Consider the following 19901-nt stretch of genomic DNA (forward strand, 5'->3'; position numbering starts at 1 on the left):
TAAAACAAGCTTGGGGCAGAGGGGATCCGCTGCTACACCACTCAGTGCTCTTAATGTCCAGAAAAATAATGAAAATACAGTTTTCGGAAAAAAAAAATCTGCCAGATACTGAAGAGTGGGTTAACTGGTGGGTGGATTGGGGACCATATTCTCTACTCAAACAGAATAGCAGCAGTCTCAGTTCCCAGTGCTCTTCTAAACTCCCAGATTGCTGAGATTCTTTCAGGGAAACATTCTTCAGAACTTCTCATGTGAGCAACTGTCAGAAAAAAGGGACCCCTCCTTCCATCATAACCAGTGCCACAGGAAGCACCTTGTCTCCTGCGCTTTGACAGTTGGAGATAGTTTCCCTTTGGCCATAGCATCTACCGTCTACATAGGTAGGAGCTGTTCAGTATTTTAAAATAAACAAATGTTACGCTCTTTGAGGGGAGAAAGGGGTGCTAATTTACATTTTTATCACAACTCTTAAGGTCAGTGCCTTCTAATTTTCTATGCTTGGCCCATATTTTTATAAGGACATCGGTTTATCCACACACGTGAAGGAGCTATGAAGTCTAGTCAGAAAGTTAGCCGGGATCAGCAAAAAAGGCAAAGGAGGGTTCCGCCAACTTGTTTCTGGAAACAAAGCCAAACAGTAAAGATGAAAGAAAAAAAATCTGCCTCAGGAGGCGCAGTAAGTGAACTTGGACGAGACACAGTGCCAAGTGCTAACGTAAGGAGGTTCTTGGGCCAGGGCTCTGAGGATGAAACTGGGGGTCCCGAGCGCGCAGAGCGCGGCCTCAGGAGAGGGCGTCGTCGCCCGGGGAGGGAGGCGGCCGCGCCCCCTCCGCCGCGCGCCCCGTCAGGAGGCCGGCCCGCTGCCTCACGGCCCGCCCGCCCCTCACCCGCCCCGCCTCCCGCCCGCGGACCTGCCTATAGCTCCCCTCGGCCCGGCCGCTGCTTGGTTCCCGTTCCTCCTCCAGGAGCCGCGCGGCGGGTGCGGGCTGGCGGCCGCCGAACCCGGAACTGCTGACGGTTCCCGGCGCTCCAGCGCGTCCGCCCCCCGGGTCGCTCCCGCTCCCCGTCCCCCGGCCCCCCGGCCCGGCCTCCGCAGCCGTCGGGTGGAAGCGGGGCGGGTGCGCCGTCCGCAGTCGAACTGGTGCAGCGGCTGAGGCGGGACGGGCGCCGCCCTCACAGCGGCGGGCACCCGGCTGAAGACTGCGGGGGCGCACGCTCGCGGCCTCTGGGTCTCGTTCAGGCTCAGGACCGGGGCCGGCAGACGCCTCAGAGCTCGAGCTCGCCGCCGAGCGTGCAACCGAAAGTGACGGAGGACGGCCTCGAGTGTGCGCCCGACCGTCAGAAAGGCCCGCAGGGGCTGCAGGAGTCGGGGCGAGGGCCCGGCATGTGGGCAGCGGCCGACCCACGGGGCCGAGCGTCTACCGGGCGGTGGCCGAGGCGTCTGTCGTGCGGCTTTACTCGGTGCGGAGGGCGGGGGTTAGGAGGGGCAGAGGCTGACACCGGAGGGGTCACCAGAGACAGAGCGGCAGCCCGGAGGGGCCGGCAGGGGCTGGGGTGAGAAACCGTGTGCGTGTAGTCGGGGAGTGAGGAGAGCCGGGCTGGGGCGGGGGCAGGGGTGAGGAGAGCCGGGCGGGGTGGGGGGTGCGCACGTGATCCAAATGGCAGTTGCTTGCGTGACCGTTGGACTTAGGAAGGGACCGAGTGCCAAGTGCTAATGTAACGAGGTGCTGCCATACCCGTGAATGCTGGAGGCAAACCTCTCGGTCATCTCTGCTCTTAACCTTCAAAACGGATTTTTTTTTTTTTTAATTGAAGTACAGTTAATTTACAATATTAATTTTGGGTTCAACATGGTGAGTCAACGTTTTTATAAATTATACGCCATTTAAGGTTATTCGCAAATACTGGCTGTATTCTTTGTGGGGTACAATATACCCGTGTAGCTTCTTTATTTTATAAATAGTAGTTTGTATCTTAATCCCCTTACCCCTATCTTGCCCCTCTCCGCCTTCCCTCAACCTGCTGGTAACCGCTCATACCTGTGAGTCTGTTTGGGGGGGGCGGGGGGGGGCAGAAATACAATTTTTCTGAAAAAAAAAAAAAACTTTTTTAATTTTAAATGCAACTCCATTTAATTTTATTGAACTTAAGGCCAAGGTATTAAGACATGGCATCTGGCCCTATCACTTAATGGGAAATAGATGGGGAAACAGTGGAAACAGTGTCAGACTTTATTTTGGGGGGCTCCAAAATCACTGCAGATGGTGATTGCAGCCATGAAATTAAAAGACGCTTACTCCTTGGAAGGAAAATTATGACCAACCTAGATAGCATGTTAAGAAGCAGAGACATATCTTTGCCAACAAAGGTCCGTCTAGTCAAGGCTATGGTTTTTCCAGTGGTCACGTATGGATGTGAAAGCTGGAGTGTGAAGAAATCTGAGCGCCGAAGCCTTGATGCTTTTGAACTGTGGTGTTGGAGAAGACTTGAGAGTCCCTTGGACTGCAAGGAGGTCCAACCAAACCAGTCCTTCCTAAAGGAGATCAGTCCTGGGTGTTCATTGGAAGGACTGATGCTAAAGCTGAAACTCCAGTACTTTGGCCACCTCATGCAAAGACTTGACTCATTGGAAAAGACCCTGATGCTGGGAGGGATTGGGGGCAGGAGGAGAAGGGGATGACGGAGGATGAAATGGCTGGATAGCATCACCAACTCAATGCACATGAGTTTGGGTGAACTCCGGGATTTGGTGATGGAAAGGGAGGGCTGGCATGCTGCAATTCATGGGGTTGCAAAGAGTCGGACATGACTGAGTAACTGAACTGAAGGCCCAGGTATCTCTTAGGAAGGGATGTGACCTAACAAGCCTATCATGTCAGGATTAATGATATATCAATGATACGTTGACACCCTGTAATTAAAAAACAGGACTTCCTCCAAGTCAATAAGTAATTCCTCGCTTAAAATTTATTATCTGAAAACAAAACCAAACCTGTTGTTCTACTGGAAAGAGGTAAAGTACACTCACAAAATGAATTAAGAGCTGGTTTTGCTTTCATTGTCATGGTTTTCTTCTGATAAACAGTGGATTAGCTTTTCTGGGAGGAGTACAGGCTCGCTATTCTGGTTACATTTTTAAATCAATGCAATTCTTCTTTTTACCCATCCACAAGTTTCCGTTGTAACTATAACTATATTGATATAATTTTGCATTCTTACTTATGCTAATTTTTCTTTACAGGTGAATTTTGGGGGACACACAAACTTCATTCAAGAACTTTGTACAGAATTGAAGGATGGCAGAAGCAGTGTTGATTGATCTCTTTGGTTTGAAACTGAACTCTCAGAAAAACTGTCATCAGACATTATTAAAGATATTGAATGCAGTCCGATATCACCATGGTGCCAAGGCCAAGTTCTTTTGCATAATGTGTTGTAGTAACATCAGCTGTGACCATGATAACTGTGAATTAGAAACAGGCAATGGATTATCAGCTCTCTTGAGAGAATTTGAGATTGTTAGCAATCCCAGCATGGCTGCCTCTTTGTATACAATTAAACAAAAAGTTGATGAAAGGAATTTGAGTTGCATTAAGGTAATTGTGCCTGTGCACCGGAAGACATTAATGAAGGCTTTCATTGATCGACTCTTTACTGATGTTTACAATTTTGAGTTTGAAGATCTACAGATGACTTTGAAGGGAGGTCTTTTGAAACAGTCTACTGAAGTAAACATAATCACATCTCAAGAACTAGAAGCAATCCAGAATGAAATAGAAACATATTTGAGAAGTTTGCCGGCACTGAAGGGAGAATTAACCATTATCACATCTCCTTTGATCCCAGGTATGTTAAACACTATCAGTTGTTTTACTTGAATATGAAAAGCGAGTCTTTCTTTACAGGTTGTTCATCGCTTTTAACCTTGCTTCTTTTGTAGACTGGTGTGAGATTATGTGTTCCTTAGCATCAGTTACAACATGGGAGTGTCATGGACAGCCTTATAGAGTCATGAGTGTGAAGGGATAGTCCCTTCAAAGCCACTCTAAATAAATTTGCTTTATGCAAATTCAGCTTTAAGACAAGTCCCCCAGCCTTGGTTTTAGGTGAGATTTATGACCCTAAGCATTTCCTACTTAGAAATTCTGAAACCTTAACTCCGTAGTGCCTTCACAGAAGAGTGAAATTTAAAACAGTCAATCTCACTTATTAGTAAAAGGATATTTACTGTGAGCTATATGCTATTGGGATAACAAAAACTAATGGGGAAAAGATACCCTTTGAAGAGCAGTAATCCCATGGAGAAGGTAAAACAAACTCAAAACATTGTGTCATAAGAACAGATGAAGCTATAAAGAGCTGTAGAAATTAGAAACTGGATAAACTAATGCAGGGTGAGGTTATTAGGGAAAGTCTTAATGAGAGACTGGGTTTTTGTAAGGCTTTATAGTCTTTTGTACAGCCTGGTTTTAATCTTCATTGTTTATCCTCAACAGATACTTTCATACATGGATTTACTACAAGAACAGGTGGGATATCTTACATACCAACTCTTAGCTCATTCAATCTCTTCAGTAGTTCCAAACGGAGAGATCCCAAGGCTGTTGTTCAAGAAAATCTGCGTAGGTTGGGGAAGGCTGCAGGATTTAATGTGAATAAATTTTACCAAATAAAGGTACAATTTTGTTTCATATTTTGGAAGATTTAAAGTATATTCTTGACTCTGACAATGACTATATGGACTTTAAATAAGCTATTTAATGTTTACATCTAATGTTTTATCTAAAACTTAGGATAATGTTTGTGATTATTTTTCTTAGAGATACATATCATATTCTAAAGATCAATTCTGTGATATAATACACACACACATACACACACACATCTGGAACTCCTTACATCTAAAAGTATAGTTGTTTTTTACTCACTAAGTTGTGTCCGATTCTTGTGACCCCATGGACTGTAGCCCACTGGCTCCTCTGTCTATGGGATTTCCCAGGCAAGAATACTGGAGTGGGTTGCCATTTCCTTCTCCAGGGTATCTTCCTGACCCAGGGATCAAACCTGAGTCTCCTACATTGGTAGGTGAGTTTTTTTTGTTTGTTTGTTTTTTAACCACTGAACCATGAGGAAAGCCCCAGAGTATAGTACCACTGCCTTTTTGATTTAGAGGTAAGTTTCCTGAATGGTGGGAGAGAAAAGCCATTGTTTTCTATATCAACACTAGGAGGAACTAGGGTAAAACTGATAATTGTTTCTTACAGGATTCTAGATTTCTCTGACTCCAGGAAAAGTAAAAATATTATTGATTTGGAAATTTAATTTCTTTCAGTCAATTAGTACTTCGTGGAAGGTACTGCTATTAGGTTTAGACCCTAATGCTGGCAAAGATTGAGGGCAGGAGGAGAAGAGGGTGACAGAGGATGAGATGGTTGGATGACATCATCAACTCAATGGACATGAGTTTGGGCAAATTCCACAAGATAATGAAGGACAGAGAAGACTGGTGTGCTGCCGTCAATTAAATCAAAGAGAGTTGGACACAACTGAGTGACTAAACAACTACTGCAGTTAGAGATTTACCGATCTCTAGTGAGGGCTGTTCGTGATCGATGGACTATTTCGAATTTTTTTTAATTTGTTTTTAATTGGGGGAGATCTCTTCAGGAAAATTAGAGATACCAAGGGAAAATTTCATGCAAAGATGGGTTCAATAAATGACAGAAATGGTATGGACCTAACAGAAGCAGAAGATATTAAGAGATGGCAAGAATACACAGAAGAACTGTACAAAAAAGATCTTTAAGACCCAGATAATTGTGATGGTGTGATCACTCACCTAGAGCCAGACATCCTGGAATGTGAAGTCAAGTGGGCCTTAGAAAGCATCACTACGAACAAAGCTAGTGGAGGTGGTGGAATTCCAGTTGAGCTATTTAAAATCCTGAAAGATGATGCTGTGAAAGTGCTGCACTCAATATGCCAGCAAATTTGGAAAACTCAGCAATGGCCACAGGACTGGAAAACGTCAGTTTTCATTCCAGTCCCAAAGAAAGGCAGTGCCAAAGAATGCTCAAACAACTGCACAATTGCACTCATCTCACACGCTAGTAAAGTAATGCTCAAAATTCTCCAAGCCAGGCTTCAGCAATACGTGAACTGTGAACTTCCAGATGTTCAAGCTGATTTTAGAAAAGGCAGAGGAACCAGAGACCAAATTGCCAACATCCGCTGGATCATCAAAAAAGAGAGTTCCAGAAAACATCTATTTCTGCTTTATTGACTATGCCAAACCCTTTGACTGTGTGGATCACAAGAAACTGTGGAAAATTCTGAAAGAGATGGGCATACCAGACCACCTGACCTGCCTCTTGAGAAACCTATATGCAGATCAGGAAGCAACAGTTAGAACTGGACATGGAACAACAGACTGGTTCCAAATAGGAAAAGGAGTACGTCAAGGCTGTATATTGTCACCCTCTTTATTTAACTTCTATGCAGAGTACATCATGAGAAATGCTGGGCTGGAAGAAGTACAAGCTGGAATCAAGATTGCTGGGCGAAATATCAATAACCTCAGATATGCAGATGACAACATCCTTAAGGCAGAAAGTGAAGAGGAACTGAAGGGCCTCTTGATGAAAATGAAAGAGGAGAGTGAAAAAGTTGGCTTAAAGCTCAAGATTCAGAAAACTAGGATCATGGCATCTGGTCCCATCACTTCATGGGAAATAGATGGGGAAATGGTGGAAACAGTGTCAGACTTTATTTTTGGGGGTTCCAAAATCACTGCAGATGGTGATTGCAGCCATGAAATTAAAAGACGCTTACTCCTTGGGAGGAAAGTTATGACCAGCCTAGATAGCGTATTAAGAAGCAGAGACATTACTTTGCCAACAAAGGTCCGTCTAGTCAAGGCTATGGTTTTTCCAGTGGTCATGTATGGATGTGAGAGTTGGACTGTGAAGAAGGCTGAGTGCCGAAGAATTGATGTTTTTGAACTGTGGTGTTGGAGAAGACTCTTGAGAGTCCCTTGGACTGCAAGGAGATCCAGCCAGTCCATCCTAAAGGAGACCAGTCCTGGGTGTTCATTGGAAGGACTCATGCTGAGGCTTAAACTCCAATACTTTGGCCACTTCATGTGAAGAGTTGATTCATTGGAAAAGTCAGCTGATGCTGGGAGGGATTGGGGGCAGGAGGAGAAGGGGATGACAGAGAATGAGATGGCTGGATGGCATCACCAACTCGATGCACATGAGTTTGGGTGAATTCCGGGTGTTGGTGATGAACAGGGAGGCCTGGCGTGCTGTGATTCATGGAGTCGCAAAGAGTCGGACACGACTGAGCGACTGAACTGAACTGAACTGAATTGCTTTACAATGTTGTGTTAGTTTCTGCCGTACAACAATGTGAATCAGCCACAAGTATATATATATCTCCTCCCTTTTGAACCTCCCATTGGCTATCTGTTTTTTTTTTTTGTTTTGTTTTTTTTTTTTTGGATTCAAATCAAGGTTTTTGTTTTTTTTTTTTTTAATTATTAATTTCTGAACCCTCCTCCCTCCCCCCTCCCCATACCATCCCCCTGGGCCGTCCCAGCGTACCAGCCCCAAGCATCCAGCATCGTGCACTGAACCTGGACTGGCATCTCGTTTCATACATGACATTTCACATGTTTCAATGCCATTCTCCCAAATCTTCCCACCCTCTCCCTCTCCCACAGAGTCCATAAGACTGTTCTATACATCAGTGTCTCTTTTGCTGTCTCGTATACAGGGTTATCGTTACCATCTTTCTAAATTCCATATATATGCGTTAGTATACTGTATTTATGTTTTTCCTTCTGGCTTACTTCACTCTGTATAATAGGCTCCAGTTTCATCCACCTCATTAGAACTGATTCAAATGTATTCTTTTTAATGGCTGAGTAATACTCCATTGTGTATATGTACCACAGCTTTCTTATCCATTCATCTGCTGATGGACATCTAGGTTGCTTCCATGTCCTGGCTATTATAAACAGTGCTGCAATGAACATTGGGGTACACGTGTCTCTTTCCCTTCTGGTTTCCTCAGTGTGTATGCCCAGCAGTGGGATTGCTGGATCATAAGGCAGTTCTATTTCCAGTTTTTTAAGGAATCTCCACACTGTTCTCCATAGTGGCTGTACTAGTTTGCATTCCCACCAACAGTGTAAGAGGGTTCCCTTTTCTCCACACCCTCTCCAGCATTTATTATTTGTAGACTTTTGGATTGCAGCCATTCTGACTGGTGTGAAATGGTACCTCATAGTGGTTTTGATTTGCATTTCTCTGATAATGAGTGATGTTGAGCATCTTTTCATGTGTTTGTTAGCCATCTGTATGTCTTCTTTGGAGAAATGTCTATTTAGATCTTTGGCCCATTTTTTGATTGGGTCATTTATTTTTCTGGAGTTGAGCTGTAGGAGTTGCTTGTATATTTTTGAGATTAGTTGTTTGTCGGTTGCTTCATTTGCTATTATTTTCTCCCATTCTGAAGGCTGTCTTTTCACCTTGCTAATAGTTTCCTTTGATGTGCAGAAGCTTTTAAGTTTAATTAGGTCCCATTTGTTTATTTTTGCTTTTATTTCCAATATTCTGGGAGGTGGGTCATAGAGGATCCTGCTGTGATGTATGTCAGAGAGTGTTTTGCCTATGTTCTCCTCTAGGAGTTTTATAGTTTCTGGTCTTACGTTGAGATCTTTAATCCATTTTGAGTTTATTTTTGTATATGGTGTTAGAAAGTGTTCTAGTTTCATTCTTTTACAAGTGGTTGACCAGATTTCCCAGCACCACTTGTTAAAGAGATTGTCTTTAATCCACTGTATATTCTTGCCTCCTTTGTCAAAGATAAGGTGTCCATATGTACGTGGATTTATCTCTGAGCTTTCTATTTTGTTCCATTGATCTATATTTCTGTCTTTGTGCCAGTACCATACTGTCTTGATAACTGTGGCTTTGTAGTAGAGCCTGAAGTCAGGTAGGTTGATTCCTCCAGTTCCATTTTTCTTTCTCAAGATCGCTTTGGCTATTCGAGGTTTTTTGTATTTCCATACAAATTGTGAAATTATTTGTTCTAACTCTGTGAAGAATACTGTTGGTAGCTTGATAGGGATTGCATTGAATCTATAAATTGCTTTGGGTAGTATACTCATTTTCACTATATTGATTCTTCCAATCCATGAACATGGTATATTTCTCCATCTATTAGTGTCCTCTTTGATTTCTTTCACCAGTGTTTTATAGTTTTCTATATATAGGTCTTTAGTTTCTTTAGGTAGATATATTCCTAAGTATTTTATTCTTTTTGTTGCAATGGTGAATGGAATTGTTTCCTTAATTTCTCTTTCTGTTTTCTCATTATTAGTGTATAGGAATGCAAGGGATTTCTGTGTGTTGATTTTATATCCTGCAACTTTACTATAATCATTGATTAGTTCTAGTAATTTTCTGGTGGAGTCTTTAGGGTTTTCTATGTAGAGGATCATGTCATCTGCAAATAGTGAGAGTTTTACTTCTTCTTTTCCAATTTGGATTCCTTTTATTTCTTTTTCTGCTCTGATTGCTGTAGCCAAAACTTCCAAAACTATGTTGAATAGTAATGGTGAAAGTGGGCACCCTTGTCTTGTTCCTGACTTTACATATGGAAGTGTATATATGTTTTACATATGGAAGTGTATATATGTCAATACTACTCTCAACTGATCCCACCCTCTCTTCCCTGCCCTCCTGCTGTGACCACAAGTCTGTTCACTTGTGAACACTTGTGAATACTACACTTGTATGCGTGTCTATTCCTGCACTACAAATAGGTTCATCAGTACTATTTTGATTTTTTTTTAAATGTTGAAGTCTGTTTTCCTTTGAGGAAAATACATAGAGATTATCATATCATAGAGTTAAATAAATTTGTTATTATATATATATGGACCTGATGTATTTAAGGAATGCTAGTAACCTTAAACTGGTTATATAATTTTGTACAAAATACATACGTTCAGAAAAGCTTATGGTATGAGAAATTCTATTTTAAAAACATTTTTATTTCACATCTTTGGTATTAGACTGATCATGCCAATGATGTCTGGATTATGGGAAGGAAGGAGCCTGAATCTTATGATGGAATCACCACAAATGAAAGAGGAGTCACAATAGCAGCTCTTGGTGCTGACTGTATTCCGATAGTTTTTGCAGATCCTGTCAAAAAAGCATGTGGGGTTGCTCACTCTGGTAAGTGTACTTAGTTAAGCACCTAGGATTTTTACCAATTTGGGGGGAAAGTTATAATTTTTCTCTGATGGACATTGTTTTTGTTCATTCTGTAAGTAATGGTCTGACTCTCTGTGACCTCATGGGCTGCAGCACTCCAGGCTTCCCTGTCCTTCACCATCTCCCAGAGCTTGCTCAAACTCATGGCCATTAAATCGACGATGCCATTCAACCATCTCATCCTCTGTCATCCCCTTCTCTTCCTGCCCTCAGTCTTTCCCAGCATTTAAATAGTTAATTACTACCCATGGTGATAAGTAAAGATAGAAGAGGGCTAGTAGACTCTTAGGTCAGGAGCAAATACAAGGAGTACTTACATCAAATTATGTGACTCAGAGTATAATCCCTAAAGAAAGCAGTTACCTAGGCTGATTCCTGGGAGATTTGTAGGATTTGGCTAGGTACCAATGTTTCTCAGCAGGAGTGTTACTAACATTTGGGGCAAGATAGTCTTACATTGCAGACTTAAGTTTGCTTGGCTTTCAAAATTCTTAATGCCAGTTGTACTTGTTGTAATAACCAAAAAGAAAAGCCTTTATGCTTTTCAAAACATTCCCAGGGAGTTGTACTGAGTTGTATTGTCTCTGGTTTGAGAAGTCTACCCTTGAAGTCTAGGTAATAGGGAATAGGAAGGTTAGACATGTCATAGAAGGTGTTTTTGAAATGCAGCAGCAAGTGTAAAGATAAAAAACAAGATATGTTTGGAAAATTGCATGTAGTTTAATATGTTATAGTTGATTAGCTTTAACTATTCTCTGAAAATAAGAACAAAGAATTTTTAGGTGCTATGTTTGTTAAGGTTTTGGAATTTTGTTTGTTGGAAGTTTTTTAAAAATACTATTTAGATTATCCAGTGGTAATGAGTCTATGTAAAATGAGGAGTGCTTGTAAATCTATGGCTACTTTGTTTGCATTTTAGACTATAGACAAATAAAGTGGTTTTTTGTTTGTTTTGATCTAACTAAAGTAATGGAATTGAATGACTAGAAGTCAGGTTTACTATTTAACATTGTCAAAAGTTATTTAAAATATGAGTCTTAGTTCCTGGATATAAAACGTGAATATTATTTGTTACTTCCTGGGTTTTGAAACATTAAATTTAAAATTATGAAAGATAAATGAAACAGTCTTGAAAAGGAACAAAGTTAGATGTCTCATACTTCTTAATTTCAAAACTTATTATAAAGCTACAGTAATCAAAACAGTATGTATAGTACTGGCATAAAGACAATAGAGCAATGGAATGGAATAGACATTCCAGAAACAAACCCTTGCAATAGGGTCAGATGATTTTTGACAAGGTACCTAGACTATACAATGGGGAAAGGACAATTTCTTTAACAGATGGTACTGGGGAAACTGGATAGGCATATGCAAAAGAACAACGCTGGACCCTTACGTCATATATAAAAACTAACTCAAAGTGGATCAAAGATCTAAATGTAAGAGCTAAAACTCTAAAAATGAAAGATTAAGTGTAAATCCTTGTGATCTTGGATTAGGCAATGGTTTCTTAGATATGATACCAAAAGCACAAGCAACAAGTAAAAATAGATAAGTTGGATTTTATCAAAAACAAATTTCTGTGCATCAAAGAACACAATCAACAAAGTAAAAAGTCAGCCCCACAGATTGAGAGTAAATATTTGCAGTTCATACATCTAATAAGGAGTTAATATTCAAAATACAAAAAGAATACCTACAGTTCAACAACAACAAAAACTAAAAGATTTGATTGAAAAATGGGTAAAGGACTTTAGTAGATCTTTCTCCAAAGATGATATACAAATGGTCAGTAAAAATGTGAAAAGACGCCCAACATCACTAATTTGGAAAAAGCAAATAAAAACCACAGGATATCACCTCACATCCGTTAGAATGGCTGATATTTTTTAAAAAATGAAATTAAGTTTTGTTGAAGAGAAATGGAAACCATGATGCACTATTGGTGGGAGTATAAAATGATGCAGCTGCCATGAAAAACTGTGATGATTCCTCAAAAAGTTTTAAATAGAATTCATATTATCCAACAGTTCCACTTCTGAACATATATCCAAAGAATTTAAAGCAGGATGTCAATAGGATATTTACACACCTATGCTCAAAACATAAATTATTCACAATAACTAAGAGGTGAAAGGACCCTTAGGAAAAATACATAAACTGACCCTGCTCATTTTTAACTTAGATATAAATTAAGATGACATTTTGTTATGTTAGGACTTTGCTTAGCTCTCTTTCTTCCTATTTACTAGGTTGGAGAGGTACCATGTTAGGTGTTGCTATGGCTACAGTGAACGCTATGAGAGCAGAATATGGCTGCAGTTTGGAAGACATTATTGTTGTATTGGGGCCTTCAGTCGGACCGTGCTGTTTTACTCTTCCAAGGGAATCAGCAAAGGCATTTCATAATCTTGATCCCGGATGTGTACGGCTGTTGGACTCACCAAATCCCTATGTTGACATCCGTAAAGCCACTAGGTATGTTTGATTTCAGGCTACCCTGTTGGTTTAGTGGTAAAGAACTCGCCTACCAATGCAGGAGATGTGGGTTTGATCGCTGGGTTGGGAAGATTCCCTGGAGAAGGAAATGGTAACCCACTCCAGTTTTTTTGCCTGGGAAATATCATGGACAGAGGAACCTGGCAGGCTGTAGTCCATGGGATCACAAAAGAGTCAGACAGGACTTAGCGATTAAACAACAATAACGACTGATTTCAGTCCAGAATTGTAATGGTGAAATCTACCATTTCCTGTTGTGTCCCTGTTCTGTAACTGAATGACAACTTGCATTGTTCCAAGCAGATTTTTTCCCGAGTTCTTTTACACTAATATCAATGCTTTTTCCATGCTGCTTTGTCTGTTGGTAAAGTAAAGTTTCTGTTTTTCGAAAAATCTTTATCCTAAGGATTCTTCTAGAACGGGGAGGAATTCTACCACAGAATATTCAGGACCAGAACCAGGATCTCAACCTCTGTACATCTTGTCATCCTGACAAGTATTTTTCCCATGTCCGAGATGGCCCTAACTTTGGTACACAGATTGGCTTCATCTCAGTTAGAGAATGAGGTACAGTAGCTTCTCTCTCCCTTCTCCTCCCTGTTTCCACCTTTCCCTCCCCTCATTTTGAAAAATAATTGTACTTAACTTCACTCCTTTATTCCTGTAGGAAGAATTAATTTTCTACTTTTTAGTGAAACAATAATGGTAGAACAGTTCATTTTCAGTGATGTACTCTAATATAAAAGGAAAGTATAAGTATATATAAGAGTATAAAAGTAAAACAATTTTTCATTAAATCCTTTTTGTATGCCATTTAACTCTCCTATATGCTCAACATCTTCTATTTTTATCATAACATCTTTATAATTTTTTAAATTCTTTTGAGTTTTAAGAAGAAATCCTTGCTAAAAAACCTAAATTCTAGAGTAATAATACATACACAGACCAGCCTAGTTTTACAACCAAACTTCCAACTGGTTATCTGTAGCAGGAGTTGGTCAATTTTTTTAAAGATCTAGATAGTACACATTTTAGGTGTTGTGGGACACATCGTCTCTGTTCAGCTATACAAGTCTGCTTTTGTAGAGCAAAAGCAGACAGAAGCAGAAATGAATGAATATGTCTGTACTTCAGTAAAATTCTGTTGACAAAAAAACAGGTGAGGGGCCAGATTTGGTCCACAGGGTATAGTTTGCTGACACTTGAGCTACAATCATAGAGCAGGATTGAGTGTAATTTCATTAAATTAGTATTTCTTAGAGATGGATTTTTTTGGTTATACAAAATTTTGTGACAGTGATATGGCACTAACTCTTTAGCATATATCTGATTTTCCTTAAGGTTATTTTAACTGAATATTGTTTTTAGTCTTTACAATGTCTTTAACTCTTTAATATACAAAAGACTTTAATAAATTTAGTGATTCCTTTAATAGCACTACTAACGGTCTCATATTTGATTTCTATGTATTTTTACAGATACTTGACTGGATTTTTGCATAACTATTTCCTGCTTCCTTCCAAACCAACTGTAAGAAAGCAATGTAGCTGTTTGATATACTTAAAACCAAAAGGATTACAATGAATAATTCAACTTTCATATATACTTTCATTATTATCCAAAGCCAAATGATTTATTGATTTTAACAATAACTGACACAAAATCAATATGATATAGTTTGTATGTTATACAGATAAGAATTATTCTTAAAGTTTGTGCTCTGTATTTGTTACATACATCAGGAATAAGTCTATTCAGTTTAGTATTTATTGGGTAGCCTCTATTTGTCAAGCATTCCATGAATCATAGATGAAATCAAGATGAGTAATACTTTTTCCCTTTGAGTCTAATGTAGTGAAAGAGATAAACACTTCTAACACTTAAGTTTAATTTTAACAGCAGAAGAGTACAGGAGAAGGAGGATTAATTCTATCTGGAACGCAGACTGGTGAAGGTATTGCAGAGAAAATGACTTGTCACATGGATCTGAAAGACATACAGACTTTTGACAAAAAAAGAACAACCATAACAGGTTAAGGGAATACCATAAACTGGGGCATGAAACTGAAAGTGTTCTAGAAAGAGGAGGGTGTGGGTAGGAGTTACTGGAAAAACAGGTTAGAAACAAATTAGGGTCTTGACTGCTATGTCAAAGAATTTTGGAGTTTATTTTCCAGGCAAAGAGTAGGCATAGAAAGTAGGAGAGTGTTTTTATGTCCTTGGCATTATATTAACATGATGGATTTGTGAGAGACTAAAGCAGAGAGATTAGTTAAGAAACAATCAGAATACTTTAAAAAAGAAATAATGAAGCCCGAATGCAGTGGAAATTAAAATTGAGAGTAAATGAAATAGTATGACATTTCAGAGATGGAATCTGCAGATCCTGTTCCTAGAGCATGGAGGTGAGAGGTGAGGACCAGTGGGGAAATCCCTGATAACTCTCCAGTCTCTGCTTGATGACTATCTGGAGGGGCAGCCAAGATGGGGAAGAGGTTTGGGACACGGGAGGAATAATGAATTTGACACATAGACTGAAGGGCTTCCAGATGGAAATATGTGATCAACAATTAGATATAGAGACCTGGAACCTGGGAAGGAGCCATGAAGAAAGAGAGATTTGGGAGTTGGCTGTGCAGAGATCGTGCCTGGGTCTACTAGAATAGGCTGAGTCATCTTCACAGAAACACAGAGTGAGAAAAAAGGAGGTCCAAGGATGAAACCTTACACACCTGCATTTGAAGAGCCAGAAACTGAACCAGTAAAAAAGATTAATCTAGAAAAAATATATATACAGTCATTTTGGGGAGAGAAGCCAGCATAAATATGAGAAGTACTCAAAAAGAAATCTTCAGGGAGTTCCTGGTGGCATAGTGGTTAGGATTTGGTGTTTCCACCGTGGAGGCCTGAATTTGATCCCTGGCCAGGGGTGGGAGGGATCATCCTGCATGCCGCTGGTTGCAGCCAAAACACAAAAATAAATAAGAAGCTAGTAGATTACTGTGTTGAGGCTGTTCTATGGGTCATTGTGGTGATGGATTTCAGTGCTTTGAGGAAGAGGATGCACCAGTGTCAACACTACTTTGCTAGTATTTATTGAAGTAAGTGAAGTTGCTCAGGTGTGTCTGACTTTTCGACCCCATGGACTGTAGCCCAGCAGGCTCCTCTGCCCATGAGATTTTCCAGGCAAGAATACTGGAGTGAGTTGCCATTTCCTTCTCCAGGAGATCTTCCCGACCCAGGGATTGAACCCGAGTCTCCCGCATTGTAGGCAGATGTTTTACCATCTGAGCTACCAGGGAAGTCCAGAGGATGTAAAACACTGGGGGCTGTATTTTGACACAAGGGGTGTATATGTATACTGTGTGTGTGGAGGGGCGGGGGTGAGTAGTTTTAAGCATATGTGTAGGCTGAAGAGAAAAGTTAAGGTGTTTTCACTTGGGGAAATGGTATGGTACCTATTTTTACCATGAATTTTGTCACAGTGAACCTTAAAAGGATTTCTTATTTCGTACATGTATTTCTTACCTTAATATGCAGAAAATTACGTTTGTTTGGTACTTCTCATCCATTACCTCATTTTACCCTACAGGTACTCTAAAGTACATAAGTCAGGTGCTATTCCTTTTGTTCAGATGACCCTCGATGAGTTAGAGACTGAAATCACATAAATTGTGATAAAGTAAGATTTGAACCTATATGTCTTGTGACCCCATATCTCATTTCAGATTTTACAGTTAATCAAAGCTATCTAAATTAAAATTTTACAACTTTTTGTTAATGTCAGTATTCTTATACTCAGTCAAAATTTTGTTGAGGTGCTAGGGTAGATTAAAAAATACAGTTGTAGCCCATGTTTTTTTAATATCCAGTGAAAGGTGACAATCAATACAACAATTTCAATACTGTGATATGTGTTGTATGGTTGTGACAACCTGATACCTTGTTTGTTTAATTCTTTTATGAAACTCATGAGAAATTTATATAAAATATCTCATTTCAAAGTAAGAAAGACAAGATAAATGTCGGGTACTAACACATATATCTGGAGAAGGAAATGGCAGTCCACTCCAGTGCTATTGCCTGGAAAATCCCATGGACAGAGGAGCTTGGTAGGCTACAGTCCATGGGATCGCAAAGAGGTGGACACGACTGAACGACTTCACTTTGACTTTCAACGCATATATATGGAATCTAGAGAGATGGTACTGATGAAATTATTTGCAGGGCAGCAGTGGAGAAACAGACATAAAGAACAGACTTATGGACAGATTGGGGGAGGAAGGAGAGGGTGAGATGTATGGAGAGAGTAACATGGAAACTTACATTACCATATGTAAAATAGATAGCCAATGGGGATTTTCTGTATGTCTCAGGAAACTCAAACAGGGGCTCTGTAACAACCTAGAGGGGTGGGCTGGGGAGGGAGATGGGAAGAAGGTTCAAGACGGAGGGAACATATGTATACCTCTGGTTAATTCATGTTGATATTTGGCAGAAAACATTTTGTAAAACAATTATACTTCAGTTAAAAAATAAATACATTTTAAAAAATACCTCATGTCTTCCAATTCAGGGAAGGCATTAAATACAAATTATAAGAGCAATTTCAAACTCATGCAAAATACTCTCTTGTTTCACGATAATAAGATTAAAGAATAATTCCACTGAGAAAAATGAGTAATTTTCCAATTTGTCGCTCTATATTAATCTGTTGAATGCAGAGTATTAGGTAGCCATGTTTTACTTTATGTACCAAAATATTCCAAAGCCAAATAAAAAATTATTTTTGAAAAAAATTACATTTGATTATTTATGACTGGATTATCTGTGTCAAAGCATATAAAGAGAAGTTGTCTCCTTGCAATTTTACTGAGTGAGAAGTATTGATTCAATAACTCAGAAACAGACTGTTACTGTTAAATAGTCATATCTTATTGCTTTACTGTTAAATAGTCATATCTAATTGCCTCTACAAGAGTCTCTGTCACGTTTAAGCATTTATATGTAGGTTTCTGGGACTTTCAGGGTGTAACTACAATGATGACTTTTAGTAAGTTTTGTTCTGTTTTCAATCTCGGTACTGCTTCTAACTGCACATAGAAAATACAAGTTATCATTTTAGTGAGACGATAAATTAATTTTTTAAATCAGAGTTCAGGAGATCATTTTTTAGAGGTACTAATTATCAAACTAAAATTTATCTAATTGTAATTTGAAATTCCAAGGGGTAGCATAGTGACTAATTATGCTATACTCCATTGCTTTACAAAGCAATGCAAAAAAATGGTCTTTCCATGACGAGGTAGTAGCTCTGCTACTTTCTACAAGTAGCTCTGTTCTGTTGCTTGGTATAAAGTTGAACCAATCTTAACCTATGTGTTTGTACAAAATACTTGTAAAGCTCTCATTTTAGATACAACTTCTTTACACTTTCAAGTAGATAAAAACATTTAGGAATCCTCTCCTCCCTGAGTCTCACTTCTACAGAATCTCCAGTAACTGCTTTTCTGTAAGTAGATTTTGAGGGAGGAAATTCAGAGAAGCTTACTCTGTGTCACGTGGCAAACAGATAATACCCATGGATTCATAAGCTGGAACTAAGAGGACAATGACATATGAATTACATCATTTTATATCTCAAAGGGGGATTTTACATTTTTTTCACCTGGTTTTCCTGAAGTTATCCTTCCAATGTATCCATCCTACTTCTTTATGTGAACTTTTAGAGAATGCCTTCAATCTGTAGAAGTCCACTCAGTTATCTGTGTATTTGTGTGTGTAGACGTGGATCTGTGTGTGTGCTAAATAGTAAATGAGAAATATCTATGTGCCATGTAAGATACATAGCCTGTTCGCCCTAGCTAGTGTAAATTCACACAAAATACACTGGATGCAGTGGATCAGGTTTCTCTGTATAAAAATTTTGTGAATCGTGCAGTAAAGGATGGAAACGTGGTCCCTGTGCTCACTGTAGTGTTTATGGGAACTCTGGCCTAGAGCATGTCCGTTTCCATTGTAGGCAATGTTTTAAACTTTACTTGTGATGGCAAAGATGAGGCAGCTCCTGTAAGTAATGCACTGTTCCATGCTAGGTCATCCTGTAACTAAGGAAGAGGAAATCTGCCAGTACTGTTTTTTCTGGATTTAATTTAGTTTGGACTCAATGATCACATGTCAGTTATGTGGAGACAAACTTCTCATACTCTCCCCACAGATGCATTTTCTGTGTAGAAAAAGATATGCTTATGTCACATCCCCCACTGTGTTTGTGTCAGGGGCCTGAGGTGAACTATGTACTTTTTGTATCTGGAGCAAGCTTTTTAATTCTCAGAAGACTGGGGTGTCCAGTTACTCTATCTTCTTAAGCAATTAAAATTTCTAGCCGATTCAATAGCTCGAACTGCTACAGTCCTTTCTAACAATAAAAAAGGGTACTCATTTCATGAGAAACATTTGAGTGTAAATTAGATTGATTTATGTGACAATTGAGTTTTGCATTTTCATCCTTTATTTTCTTATTTCTGCATCACTCATTACTACATTTACATCTTACCAGTGCTTCCCTATTCCTTCACTTTCCTTAAGCACGTGTTTTAGTCTGTTAGTGCTCTCAAGCTAAATTATCGGTGTATAAGAAATATGTGGAAGAGAGGATTAAGTTGATACCACAAATTCGAGGAAGTAAAAAAGTGATCCACAGTTTCCAACTGGTCAAGAACTGTAAAAAGGATAGGAGATACAGCCAAAACCAAGATGTCAACTACACTTCAGTAAAACTTTTTAAAAACTAAATTGGCTATACCATTTTACCAAAAAAAGGAGGCAGACTGTTCTAGATAAAAGTATGCTTATTAGACCTAACAATCCCATGTAATGAGCGGTTCCTACATTTTTGAGGCAATTGGGAAAAATTTAAATATGGTTGAGGTATTAAATGAAAGGAATTATTAATTTTTCTGCTGCTGCTGCTAAGTCGCTTCAGTCGTGTCTGACTCTGTGCAACCCCAGAGACGGCAGCCCACCAGGTTCCCCGTCCCTGGGACTCTCCAGGCAAGAACACTGGAGTGGGTTGCCATTTCCTTCTCCAATGCATGAAAGTGAAAAGTG

At 39.6% G+C, this 19901-nt stretch overlaps 2 protein-coding genes across 5 annotated transcripts in view; one reads left to right on the forward strand and one right to left on the reverse strand.

Moving 5' to 3' along the window:
* The window catches only part of CCDC122 (coiled-coil domain containing 122), a 65343-nt gene extending 64353 nt beyond the window's left edge, over positions 1–990 (reverse strand). Inside the window, exon 1 of the mRNA XM_059892051.1 lies at positions 912–990. The gene's annotated coding sequence lies outside the window, so the exon portion shown is untranslated. The remainder of the gene's footprint in view (positions 1–911) is intronic.
* On the forward strand, positions 946–17593 carry LACC1 (laccase domain containing 1). Of its 4 annotated transcripts, none has more exons than XM_005213665.5 (7): positions 946–1461; positions 3242–3846; positions 4497–4675; positions 10085–10250; positions 12545–12770; positions 13198–13358; positions 14270–17593. In XM_005213665.5, the coding sequence occupies exons 2-6, from the start codon at positions 3297–3299 to the stop codon at positions 13355–13357; spliced, it is 1281 nt and encodes a 426-aa protein (XP_005213722.2). In that variant the 5' UTR covers positions 946–1461; positions 3242–3296; the 3' UTR covers position 13358; positions 14270–17593. The 4 variants fall into 4 exon arrangements, with proteins under 4 accessions (XP_005213722.2, XP_005213720.2, XP_015329264.2 ...); XM_005213663.5 differs by lacking the exon at positions 946–1461 and adding an exon at positions 1472–1554; XM_015473778.3 differs by lacking the exon at positions 946–1461 and adding an exon at positions 1686–1853.
* Positions 17594–19901: the final 2308 nt, after the last annotated feature.

The sequence above is a fragment of the Bos taurus genome, chromosome 12 (assembly GCF_002263795.3).
Source record: "Bos taurus isolate L1 Dominette 01449 registration number 42190680 breed Hereford chromosome 12, ARS-UCD2.0, whole genome shotgun sequence".
NCBI lineage: Eukaryota > Metazoa > Chordata > Mammalia > Artiodactyla > Bovidae > Bos > Bos taurus.

What these genes read in the sequence shown, in the direction of transcription:
- LACC1 (XM_005213665.5), top strand. Translation starts at nt 3,297, where the DNA reads ATGGCAGAAGCAGTGTTGATTGATCTCTTTGGTTTGAAACTGAACTCT. An exon ending in ATAAATTTTACCAAATAAAG is followed by an intron (nt 4,676 to 10,084) that starts GTACAATTTTGT and finishes CTTTGGTATTAG; the next exon opens with ACTGATCATGCCAATGATGT. An exon ending in GACATCCGTAAAGCCACTAG is followed by an intron (nt 12,771 to 13,197) that starts GTATGTTTGATT and finishes CTTTATCCTAAG; the next exon opens with GATTCTTCTAGAACGGGGAG.